The 13,848-nt window shown below is 35.6% G+C and overlaps 1 protein-coding gene across 1 annotated transcript in view; it reads right to left on the bottom strand.

Annotated features, from left to right (window-relative positions):
• The window catches only part of PIG-T (phosphatidylinositol glycan anchor biosynthesis class T), a 37,092-nt gene that overhangs the window by 19,282 nt on the left and 3,962 nt on the right, over window positions 1–13,848 (bottom strand). Inside the window, exons 2-4 of the mRNA XM_081757968.1 lie at window positions 11,407–11,584; window positions 6,823–7,063; window positions 3,730–3,816 (exon numbers count right to left, since the gene is read on the bottom strand). Coding sequence (XP_081614094.1) covers window positions 3,730–3,816; window positions 6,823–7,063; window positions 11,407–11,584 — 506 coding nt within the window. The remainder of the gene's footprint in view (window positions 1–3,729; window positions 3,817–6,822; window positions 7,064–11,406; window positions 11,585–13,848) is intronic.

The following is a 13,848-nucleotide window of genomic DNA, read 5'->3' as shown; positions in this document are numbered from 1 at the left end:
AGCCTAAAGATATACGACTAGTGATTAATGCTTCATGGAGCTCTTGCCACTTCACCGAGCCGACATTTGAAGAGGACTACCTTGGCAAGGGATAGGTCAGGGATGTCGTCGTTCATGGCCTAAACAACTGTCAGATGCTTGCCTCAACTTGATTATTATGTTTACCTGAAGACACTCGTGAACGGCCAACCTGTGCTTAATTAGCAGCACCTACACTTGTTCGACGCGTGTTAAACAATTTGGGAAGAGGCTAGAATCTTCGAACGTGTACGCCAGTCGCCGATGCGACATTGCATGGAGACACTTCATATATTTGCTATGATACCTGCAGGTCAGTATGTTCTTTTCATTTTTCAATGCATAATTGCAGTTTCTGTTGTGTTATCTTTATAAGTCTGTTCCCAACCTTACAGTACCGTAGTGTGTCAGTGCACTCGCTTCGACACACCGCATCCCATTCTCCATCCTGCTTCTGTCAGTGGATTCCGTAGCCGTGATGCTCGCATGTGCTATCCTACCTCGATTCGGAGCTACTTTTTCTATGTGTGGCAGGCAGTGCTGACTATTAATTCAGTGTGGCATGTCAGCGTTGGATTGTTCCTATGCCGTGTACTGGTTCTCAGGAATGGTAACATGATTGATCTCTCTTTCTGCCTTCGTTTGATTCTGCGCTGTCCCTAGGAATTCCTCTTTGCGTGTCTGTAGGGGCCTCCTGTTCGTACATTATGCGGGCTCACCGTGCGTTGTGTGTTGCCTTTTTGTGCCTGGTTCTTATTTTTCGTTGGAGATTCCCCTTCTGTTTGTGGTGATCTTCGTTGTGTGGCGAACGCTCCGTTTCTATCTGCCGTCATTACGTTTGTCGGGTGAGACTTTCTGTGTAATCTTTTGACCCGACAGCGATATCTCTCCGCAAAGAAATTAGTTTAATGAATATATATATATATTATTTTTATAAAGAATTTTTTAAAAGGGTTTCGATAATATTTATTAACATTGAAACTTAAAATTAAAAAAAAAAAAAATCAACCTTAGTGCTACCATTAAATAAATGTTAACTAATTTTTCCTTTATAAAAAATAAAGTTTGTAAAAAATAAAGTAAGTATACTTTTTATGTGACACTGAACGAATAAGACGCAAGACAAAAAAGTTTTATGCTTTAACACAAAACGTTGAGCTAATGAAAAATTACCTACTACCTTTGTACTTTGACACTTAAAAAATGAAATGAAATCTTTAAGTTTTACATCCCAAGGTTATGCCGGTTAGGCTAAAGGAGACGCTGATGATGAGAAATGAGTGAAATGGTGGAATGAAAAAAGTGGGAGGAAACGGAAGGATCCCGAGAAAACCCATGAGCACGGTGTTTGTCCACCACAAAGTCCACACGGCGCGATTTGGGATCGAACCAGGGACCCCAAGCACCGGAGGTGAACGCTCTATCACTGAGCCACCGCACCCCCCTTTTGACACTTAAGCGTCCTTTGAAGTAAGTTCTGCATATTTGGTATCATTTATATGCACATTGACAGTTTAAAAAAGACTCATAAATTGAATAAAGACAATATGTTACATCGGGTTATCTAAAAAGTATTGAGGCTTTGGAGGCCAAAATTGAGATTGCACTTATTATTGTTATTTGAAACTAATATTATGAAACAAAATATGAATTATTTTGCTCGATGATCTGTCATTTTTATCCCATAGCTGTTGAATTTCTGTGGTTTTCGGTCAAAAACTTGTGACACGTGGTTTTCACATGACTGTCTTGAAACTAACTTCACACCATCCCAGGAGTTATGCACAGGCTGAAACAAATGATAGGTTGACGGTGCCGGTTCCGGGCTATATGGTGGATGCATTAAAACCTCTCAGCCAAATTCTCTCAATTTCTGACGGGCCGTTAAAGAAGTATGAGGTGTGGCGTTGTCAGTGTGGTATACGACACTTTTTCTGTTGACCAGTTCCTACCGTATCTTTTGAATTGCTGGGTGAACTAGCACTAAAAGTCAACAATACAGGTTTGAGTCTATCGTATCTAGGTTAGCATCGCATCCAGGTCTATCGCATCTATGTCTTTCACTCATTAAATTACGATAACTAAATAACTAACTCTATTGAGTTCTGTTCCTAGAAAACTGGATCCAGTTTTTACTTTTTATTCCTATTTCTGCGAGATCCATCTTAATATTGTCCTCCCATCTGTGCCTAGGTCTTCCTATGATCGTTTTCCAATTGGACCTATAGTTAAAACGTTGAAAGTGTTCCTACTTTCTTCCATTTTGGCTACATGACCTGCCCACCTGAGCCACCTAGACTTGATGATCCTAACAATGTTTGGTAAAGGGTGTAAACTATGTAGTTACTCACAATGAAGATTCTGTCATTCCCCATTTACGTTCCTCTTGGCTCCGAATATTCGTCTTAGGATTTTATTCTCAAATACTGCGAACGACGAGAATTCTATCTTACTAGTTCGTTCTTTAAGTAATAATAATAATAATAATAATAATAATAATAATAATAATAATAATAATAATAATAATAATAATAATAATAATAATAATAATAATGACGATGATGATGATGATGATGGTGGTGGTGGTGGTGCAGCAGCAGCGGCGGCGTATGATAATCTCTTGAAGTTGTTTTTACAACTTACTTGTACATTCTGTTCAATATAAATCTGAAAATAAAATGAAGTCCTAAAAGATGGAATAATTTCCTTAATATACGAGGATTATCCAGAAAGTCCTCACGTTTCGGGGAGGTGTCTCTAGAGACGGGGCGAGTGCTGCTATCTCGTGCAGGGGACTTCTCCCCGTTTAGTATGCATTCAGTTGTGGACGGGTGAAGTTCGTGTTACTTCTGCTCTGTTCACAGTACATTGTTAATATGAGTGCTCCGATTGAAAATTACGGCAGTTGTGAGGTGAAATCAATCATACGACTTTTGTTGGCAAAAAGCACTAAACGGATTGATATTTATCGACAACTGTGTGACGTTTACGATAAAGATGCGGTGAATGAAAATAGAGTGAAGTGTTCGTTCCTAATGTTTAAAACTGGTCGCACAAACGTTCAGGATGAAGACCGAAGTGCGCGAACGACCACTAGGACAGATAAACTGGTCGCAAAAATCAATGGCAAGATTTGTGAAAATTGACATTTTACGATAATAGAGCTCTTGTTTAAGTTTCTGCAAATTTTACGGAGCTTATTGCATGAAGTTCTTACCCAAAAGTTAGGTATCATAAGCTTTGTGTAAGAAGGGTACCGAATTTCTGATAGAGAAATACAAACTCAATGGATACCAAACGCTTTCAAGTTCCTTCACGCCTGTAACAAAGATGGTGTTTCTCTTATTGATCGTATCTTTACTAGGAATGAGAACTGGGTTAAGCACGTTAACCGTGAAACAAAAAACAGTTCACTGCGTGGAGACACAAGAGTTGATTTTTATTTTCAAACCATATCTGCAGAAACATTTGTTGCTACTGTATTTTGGGATAGAAAAGGTGTATTTCTAGTCTATCTTTTGGAACATGGTGCAACAATTACCGCTGAAACATATTGTGAAACATTACAGAAGTTGCAATGTACGAATGTCGCTTCAAAATGTATATAATAAAAAATATCTACTTTCATTTGTCTTCTTTTTATTCCATAATGTGAGTTATAGTCTGGATAGCCCTAGTATTTAATACACTATATAAAGTAATAGGACTTACCCTACACTTAGATCTCATATGAATCCCAAGCGAATGATAATTTGTCTTATAAATGGAACCAGCATTCAATATAGTTGACAACCCTTTCTGAAATATTAAAAAATATAACAATTAAATAATTTTCAAATCTTATAAACAGTATGTCAGTCTTTCTTTTAACCTCTGTGACAATGCTACATTCTCCGTTAAGTCTATTTTAACTTAGTTTTTCAAATACCTGATGCAGTCTAATGACGTCGAGAGAAGTGTTGTAAAGTTTCTCAGTGTGTCAGATTAAGCACTATATACCTGGGGTTTTAAAAATCTTGCCGGATTTGTAAGTGTCGTGAATTCCGGGCAGAGTTACATCAAGGTAAAATAGCTAGTAAAGTGGACGTGATAATTTAAAATTTTGGAACTGACAACATAGCAACGCCAGCGTCTTACGAACGACAAGCAGTCAGTTGATTACAAAATAGCGATGGTTCAGAAGAAGGCGCAGTTCTGTGGTTTGCTGAATTTAAATTGTTGCAAAGAGCTCCAGAAAGTCTGCAGTATTTCTTCATCGCGCTTTTTGTAAGAAAATTCAATGATAATCACTCACTTACTTCAGACAACACATTTCATTCTCTTTAGTCATTCAGCACAGAACTAAAACTGTTTAAGAAATCAAAACCAAATTATCACTTTTAACTATCAAATGCATGCCAACTGCGTTTCAAGAAAAACTGAAGATTTTACACATCGACCGATTTCACTGTTTAAGTAAACTACAGGGTAAAAGCATCGCGCCATTCGAACAATGAGCTATTGTAGATAGACAAAGGATGCAAAAATAAATTGTTGATTGGGTATGCAAAGTTACATGACCAAAGCGCTGCAATAAGCATCAGTAATACTTATGACATTTTGGCAATATCCTGTTTCCCATAGAACGGAATATGCTGAAAATGATTTCTTTATTCAGAATAAGGAACACCTGCATTTGCAGTTCCTGGACTTGGGAAAGAAAAGTTCTTGATTCGAAGTAGAAAATTAAGAATGCTCTAGTAATGCCTAATTAACACCGTAAATAGTTAAATACTCGCTGCTATCAGCTAATTCCAGAACGATAAACTGGAGTTTGTTCATGTTGAACGGTTAGTTATAAAATCAGGTGAAGCAAGAGTTTCCTTACTTTACTTTCAGTTAACAATCATTTAATACGGAAATTAACCATAAAATTTAATGTAGTTTGTATGCATTTTGCCACAAGTGAGGCAGAAGTTACCTCGAGGGGGGATACAATGTTATTAATATTTTATTGGCATGTGAGAGGATTCTTATGACGTAATGGGTAAGACAAGAAAATGGGAACCGTACGTAAAAGGTTAAGGCTGGTCGTCACTACTTTTGTTTTTCGCAGCTGTGTTCAGTTCGAGGACTGTGCTTACTCGAAAGAAGGTTAATTAGAAAATTTAAATGCTGCTATAATTTGGGCATTGTAAATCGGCTATCGTCTGCGATCTTAATGTGGTGTTATTCGTTTAATCCTAAACCTTGTCTGATATTAAAGTTGTAACCGAATAGTTTCCTGTTTCTGAATATTGTGAGGTCGGTGAAACATTGTGTAAGCAAGATAATTATGTATATAGACCAATAGTTCAGCAACTGATATATATGATATTCGTAACTAATAATGAATGAAGCATTGGCGATTAAATTCTGTCATGTGATAAAATTTCGAAGCCTACTTTCTTATCACTTAATATTATGGAAACTTATAACCAAGATCAGATTTTTTTTTTTTTTTTGCTAAACTTAGAAAAATCAATACTGCTCTCAACGTTTTTTCTTTTCCTCTTCACTCAAAATGAATAGTATCCGCTATAGGCTCGATAGACCAAAGCAAGAAATACCAAACATCAGTTCTTCTTAATATTCTTTTACCTTCGTTGTTGTTTAATGGAAGACTATATTATTCAAACTGATATTTGCTTTTAATGTAATAAATAAATGTTAAGACTTAGTTGAAACTAACATTTAAGTAACTGTACATAACATCTTTATTGTGATAAAACTTATTGATAGCATGAACTCAGTATAATTTTAACAAAAAAATGGCTACCTACCAATGAATCCTCCCTTAGAAAACCTAAATATTTTTCAAACGTTTCGGAACTCAAAGCTGGTTCCATCCTCAGTAGCAAGGTGAAAACGGATAGGAGATAAAAGTTGTCCAAATAAATAAATGTAACGTAAAGAGTAGATCCCGAAATGTAACGTGCAGAGCGAAGTGTAAAAGAAGTGAACTGAATCGAAGATAGCACGGTGTCTATGTTACGTCACTATCGCCAGACTCAAAATATGCATCAAAGGTAGGAAACCAAATTCTATCAATGTTGCCAGTATCCGGATTCAAAACATTCTTCATCCATAAATACAAACCTGCTCTGAATCTGGATACTGGCAATATTGATAGAATTTCGCTACCTACCTTTGATGCATATTTTGAGTCTGGCAATAGCGACATGACATAGGCACTGCGCTATCTTCGATTCAGTTCGCTCCTTTCGCATTTCGCTCTGCTCGTCACATTTCGCGATCTACTATTTACACTACATTTATTTATTTGGTGGTATGTATTCCTTGTTTTACAGCTTTTATCTCCTATCCGTTTTAATCCTTTTCAGCTTGCCACTGAGGACGGAACCAGCTTTGAGTTCCGAAACGTTTGAAAAATATTTGGGTTTTCCAAGGGAGGATTCATTGGTAAGTAGTCAATTTTTCCTTAATTTGAATTATCCTCTCACGCGCCTACATAATTGTCAATATAACTTTATCTAACTGTGAAAGAAAGAACTTTTCTTTATGAATTCTTTTTAATGCTATGCCATATCACGAACAAGTTCCTGCTTCTTCGGTAGGTCTTTTATGTCAGAAAAAAAAAACTGGGAAAAACTGAGTAGGGCGTCTGTAAGTCAGTCTGGTCTGTCGACAGGGAGGCGAGAGTTTTGGCTTACCGCCGTAGAGGCTAAGGACATACTAAATAATAATAATAATAATAATAATAATAATAATAATAATAATAATAATAATAATAATAATAATAATAATAGATAAATTACAACTCACCTTGGAGTCACATGGTAGCAACTTCTTCCAAGGAGTAAGATTTTCTGTGCACACGATCTCCCGAGGAAGCGTAGCATAACGTAGATATGTAGAATTCGGTTGTTGGCCTTCTTTGGCGATGGTGCCTGCTGGCCGAAAGCTCCAGTCCGGACTAAGACTATTGGTTGTATCTATGAAATTCAAGGAAGCACAAAAAAGTCCAGACAACGCTCCTGTGAGCTCCTTCCAAGTTCTATCCACACTAAAAGAATAACAAAGAATTAGTGACACGGTAAATGATTTTTTTCCTACATCAAAAATATATACAGGGTGTTTCAAAACAACAGCGACAATGTTTAGGAGGTGATTTCTGACACCAAGATAAGAAAAAGTATAGAACAACTTGGATGCACAATGCTTCCTTTCTGAGTTATAGCTCCAATACTATGGGACCTACCATAGTCGGGTCAAGACTTCACTTAGGAACTATTGTTTGTCCTATCCAATTATCCATGTTTCAGAATGCAGCAAAATATTTATAGAGGGAGTTTGGCTACGGGAATATAATTTGAAGTACTCATCAACTACCTCTATAAAAATTACCGGAAGTACCGCAGGATTCTGAAACATGGATATTTGGATAGGACACTTACTAGTTGCTAAGTGAAGTCTTGACCCGACTACAGTAGGTCCCATTGTATTGGAGCTATGGACGTTTAAAGTTCAGTTTTTAATGTTTTCGGCAGTCTATAATTCCGAAAGGAAGCATTAGTGCATCCAGGTAGATCTATACTTTTTGTCATCTTGGTGTCAGGTATCACTTCCCAAACGTTGACGGTATATATATGTATGTCAACGATTAACTATAGGATATTAATGTTACAGATATTTGGCACCAAAATGTTAAGAATTAAAAGAAAATCTTATCATTCAACTTTACACAACATGATGGTAACGAGATGTAGAGCGGAGCCGGGGCGTGGTACTGTAACAGCGTGGTGGGGACCGGCCTTTACTGTAAGGCTGATCTTGCATGATTTCTGAGCACCGGATTCAAGCCCTAGTCGTGATTCGGAGCTACGTTAACTATGTTAATAGTAGACCCTGTCCTTCTTAGTAAGGACATGGTGTCGTACAAAGATGTGAAACACAAAACTTAAAAACAAGAAAAAAAGAAATTATGTCCCACTTTAATAGCCGAAGCAAGAGAGATGTAAGCTAGTATCACACAAAAATTGGAAAAGAATCACATGAATTAGAAAGATAATAGGAGTGACGGGACACATTGCAACAGGAACTGATAATGAGATTTAGGATTTAGGTATTCGGCATCTAAGGCCATTTAGCCCGTCACGCGTGAGGCATGACGTCCCTCTGCGAGCACCCTATCCGGGGAAAGGGAAGGAAGGAAGCGGCCTGGGACCTACAAGTTAGGTACCACCCTTTTCCTGGTATGAATGAAAAAAACCTCATATAGGATAGCTGGCCTGAAAAAGCTTTTTACATCTTTTCGACCGAGTGCTGCCACCGGGAATCGAATCCGGGACCGCTCGCACCGAAGGCTTGATGATCGTTGAACTACAGCATGAAAAGAATTCAGATTCTCTTGGGGACTCTTCTTCTAGCCAATAATAGACGGCCAACGACCAATATCTGTATGTGCGTCTGTTAATAGATGTCGTAGCCTGCGCTATCGCTTGCCTGTATAACGAAGTCGAGTAATTCCAAAATATGTATGGAGCTTGGAATGATTCATGAGCAAACTAAAAAATAAATAAACAATTAGAGCATTTAATCTCGATTTTAGCTTATAATGTACAGCAGATCAAAGTTCCGATGAAGCAACTTCTAACCAACAGAAACTAAAGCCATCTGATTCATTCAATCCGCAGTTACTGACACAGTAAACAAAATCAAGATGAAGATAAAAAGTCCAACATTCAATTTCCGTAAAAGAAATATCGATAAAAGTTGGGATAACATTATTAACAGAGTTTTCGACCAAAGAGTATAAAAATAAATTATTTAAAATACAGAAAGAACGAAAAATATTAAGAAAGTATATCTTTGTTAACATCTGGTAAGTAAAATAAAATTCAGTAATTCTGAATCCGATTACTTTTTTAAAATTTAACACACGTTACGGTAGACTTTCAGGAAACAGCTTTAGCAAAGCTTCACTCATCACATCAATAGTTGGCACTAACGTGGAAGTTCTACAGGGTCATCAACATAATTTGCCAAAGTTATAAGTGGGAAGAAATATTGTGGATTGAGTAAAGTAAGAAATTTCAATCTTCAACTTTAGTACTTTATCTTCAAAACTCCTTAGTTTCCTAGTTTAAACGAATAATGTAACTAAAAAGAAAGTATATCTCAAGAATAGTGGCTCACCCTTGTGTCTCCGGGTTTCTTGCTTTAATTTAATACTTCCATTCTTTCTAGGAACATCATCAGCACAATTTTTATTACTGTATCACCGGATCTTTACTTTCACATCTCCTATTGTAAATTTTGTTTTCTTTAAAGAACAATTAGCGCAAAGTATTCAGTGACTTAATTTCGATTTTTGATTACCCTTAATAATTGTTCCTGTATTTCCAGTCAATTCACTATTTTTACAAGAATACTACTCACATTAATAATTTATGCGGAATTCCACAACATGTCTTTAAATTATGCTCTATATAGTTGTCCCTCAATTTTTTTTTTTTCCTGTTGTAAATATTATTTCCATATCTCAGTTTGATTTTTGAGGAATGTTAAAGAGATTCAAATTAGTGCACTGTTAACACTTTTTCTTCGACTAATTACGTTATTAGTGGAGAGAAATTAAACATGTGAAACAAGTGGGACTGGAAAGCAAAGTTTTTCTAATTTTATTAGTAATCAGCTACATACGATACTGGTTAGAACACAAGAAGAAGAGTATTTACGTACAAGGGAAATTCTAAGGAGGACTACCGGAAGTAAGAGAAGTAATCCTATTTAGGAGATAATAATCAACGGGTAACCATTTTTAATGAAAATTAGGTTGTTATGCATATATATTTTTAGTTAGTTGTTATACAATGGACCACTTAAATCAATATCTGCTAAATCACTTTATTTAACGTAATTACACTTAAATTTTCTTTCCCACTCCCTTTTTCTTCCCTTCTAGGGCATGCATATATATGCTGAAACATATGTTTAATTATATCAAATGAAAAATCTACATCCGAAATTTCTTGTCTCTGAACTTCCGAAATATGAACATTCTACAATAAACACAATTCCAACTTCTTTTTCTTTCCACTAAAGACTAACATACATAAAAAAAATAAAAAAAAAAAAAAACGCAGAAACATGTTTTGAATTATTTCGAATAAGAGATCCATATACCAAATTTTATGCCTCTAACCTTAAGGGATTTCGAGATATAAGCATTTTATAATAATAGTTTTAGAATTCTTATTTCAGTCCTTCCACATCGAATTTCAGAAATTCGACAAAAACCTTTTTCAGTTATAGGACAAGATGAGAAACTTTAAATGCTTTAAGTTTATAATTTTGGAAGAAAGAAGAATATTAAAAAAATTGTAAAATTCGGCAACTCGGTTAGATACTTCAAGGTTTTGTTGGCCGGAAGAAGACGTCCGGAGGCAAGTAAAACATCGAAATTATTGGTATATAATTAACTCCAATACTCCTAAGATAAAGTATTTTTTAATTTTCATATTACCTAAGCCGAGTATCAAAATATACATTGTATTTTATTTTATTTTATTTATTTATTTTATTTTATTTATTTATTTATTTTTTTTTTTTTTTTGCTCTCTTCAGGAAAAGACCTGTTTTTATTTCTTGTGATATGGTAGAACCTTGGTTGCAGAGAACATGAGCCCTAAGGGATAATGTGTGCAGATAAGAAAGAATACATAAGATATCTTACACACTCAAATCATAGTTCATGCACACTCGACTGAAGTGAAAAGGACAATCTTCTTTTAATTTCATTTAAAACATTAGCCTTATATACAGTTACCTAGAGCCGCATACAAATAGCAGGATACTAAATCTCATACGCGAAGTTTCAACGTAAGATTAAAATTTTCTCAGGTGCATATACTTTCTCTTTCAGTTGAAATACACAAACAAACAAAGAAATAAAAATAAATAAATAAAAAATAATAAAAAAATAATAAAAGATGAGAAACTAATACTCGAACAATACTTCTAGAAAACTGATGTAACGAAATTAATTAACGCAAACTTCCAAATACTTACAAAACTCATTACTGACTATTGTTGTTAAAAGACAAAATTACTGGTAAATTTTGTATAGTCATTACTCCCACAACTTTAACTATACTGTTTTCTATATGTACTTCATACAGCAATATAAGTATTACCTTCAACATTTTTTATAAGATAGAAAAGAAGAATCAACTCCATCATACTATTTCCTATTGCATTGCACAATATTCGCAAATAACTACATATGAACAAAAAAAAATCATATCTTAGACGGCTTACTATTAACTATTCAATCGTCAAGAAGAAAACTACGTTTCAATCAAGAAATGTTCAATGAATTCCTACAAAGCTCCAGCATTAACTTACTTTTCTGTAGATTCTTCAAACCACACCCATAACTCTGCTCCTGGCGGAGCGTCCAGAACAGGATATCCCCATTTCTCGTGACGCCATAGACCATCAGTTAAGCTCAAATGAAGTTCTTTTACATTATATCGACCCACAACTTCACCCAAAGCTCTCGGGAAGAAATGGCAGTGATGAACTGAAAAATAAGATATATCTGTTAATCACCGATAAGATGCTACAGGATACATGATGAATAACTCAAATTAAGAATATGTCAGCTGTTTACTATTCAGAGATCTGTGTGTTTAGATCCTACAACCGGCAGAAAAGTTAATTGCAGTTGTAATCTGTGGTTCGCACTTTTTTCAACGAAGCCCAAGTTTTGAATTGATTAAAAAGTGGATTATAGTTATCAAGAAATTCATTCCAATTTTTACTTACAGGAAAGACAACAAATGAAATCAGTGATAATCTACTAAATCAGGCCGCAAAATTTCCGGTCGCCAGGTCGCCATTGGCGAGTAGAAATTTAGAGCTAAAGTTCATTCAACGAATCTTCTGATCCTAATGTAAACATTGCAGAATGGTATTACTCCGCCAGTTATCGGATGATTGGCTATCGTTCAGCGCTTCAGATCACATAGGTTACTTGTACCCTGTTAGGGTAAACTGTGATTCGTGTGTAAGGTGAGTCAAAGCCACTTTCTACGCATGCGTATTGTCAAATGTTGTTTAATGACAATAAATATTCTTGTATTGCATTTATTCAATTTAATTCTCAGGTACAGTGTTGTTTATGTTACTTAGTTGTAAGGAAATTGTATTTCTGGTAATGAGCCTTACAAGAAACATTGAAACACAGCTTACTAGCCGATAAACTATTTTCTCCTGTCGCATGGATGTTCCAAGGCACTTTAACCAATAAAATGAAACAATCACCACGTGTATTTGTTTACATGAGGTACTGAACGTTCCTTGAATAAAGTGTAGTGACCAGTGTTCGCCAGTATTAGTTTCTGCCTAAACTCACAGGGTTGCGCAGTTTCTGTTTCGCACGAAAATAATTGTCACTGGTGAGAGAAAACACGGAATGTGAAGTCTTCACAATGGTCATGTAAAGTGAAGTCTTCACAACGAAAAAGTCGATCTTATCTTAGCAAAGTGGGCAGAATATAAATTTTCGTTTTCTTCATTGACCTTGAATCAAACACTGAAAACGATTTACAGTAAAAACTTCATTACGAGATTCCCAAATTTGCTTCCAATTGTCATATTTTATGCACTTTTACCTGTGAGTACTGTTTCATGTGAAAGAAGCTTTAGTAGTCTCAACTGAGTTAAAGACTGCCTACAAGAATTCACTGAAGACTGAAACTGTATGGTTGGCTGACAATTTCCATCAACGGCGTTCCACTTAAGGACTTTGATCCGAAAACTGCAATCGACAACTGGAACTCCAATGCAGAGAGAGAGCGTTACACAAATGTGAAGTCTTCAAAGGTAAGATATTTTCTAACATGTATATAAATTGCCCAATCCAAAATTGATTATCCTGACTCTAATTGTCTGGTTTTGAAATTTTATGCCCTAATGTAATCTTGTTCTTTGTCAAACTAAAGTCCAGGAGGGGGGGAGGGGACTCTCATAATTTGTACGTGAAAGATACTGGCGACCATCACTTTGGATTGGTGAGTGCGTTTGACTGAAATTTTACGCTCTGTAATAAACTTTGAATCGTACCTTTTCCAAAAAGACAAGTTCTTATTACAGTTTCGGGTGGTTAGACTGAAGCTTACCGTTTCTTTCAGCAGTGAGGGTATATGAGACGTAGATCTACAGTTAAACGTGGGATTAAACTTCATGAGCTCCAATCGCGAACAGATCCCAGTTCACCTGGCCTTAAGTTCGTACGCTTATTATATAGCTACGAGAGAGCTCCCTTAGAGTTTTGAGCAGTGAGATTGTTTAGTTTTCTTTTAAGAAGGTTCCTTCACATATATTTTAATTTAGTAACGTTCTGAGCATAATATAAAGCTACACTTATTTGAAGTTTACTAACAGTTTAATCCAGTCTGTTAGAACGGAAAATTTAAACTGAGTGTGTTGTTTCAGGAATTAATAATGCTCCAATACATTTAAACAAATTGAAAAAGGTCAGAAAAATATGTTACTGCTGGAAAATTCTTCGTAACAATTATACTTTAGAACCTTATCCTGTTATCTCTCTACCTCAAAATGTACGGAATAGAACAAGCACTTTCTTTAAGAGGCAACCTCTGGGGAAGAACAGAATTAATGGTTTCGGAGGGATGTCTAAATTTATCATTATACAAATAATAAAATTATTAACAGAAGTTCGTTAAGAATTTACTTCAGGTGCCGTAATTTATTTCTTACAATGACTTTTCAATAACTTTGTATTCATATTAAAGAAAAAAAATGTAATTCAGTTTAGATTAC

Source organism: Thermobia domestica, chromosome 1 (assembly GCF_964235325.1).
Source record: "Thermobia domestica chromosome 1, izTheDome1.hap1.1, whole genome shotgun sequence".
Lineage (NCBI taxonomy): Eukaryota > Metazoa > Arthropoda > Insecta > Zygentoma > Lepismatidae > Thermobia > Thermobia domestica.
Note: the sequence above shows the minus strand (reverse complement) of the source record. Positions and strands in the feature narration are given on the sequence as shown.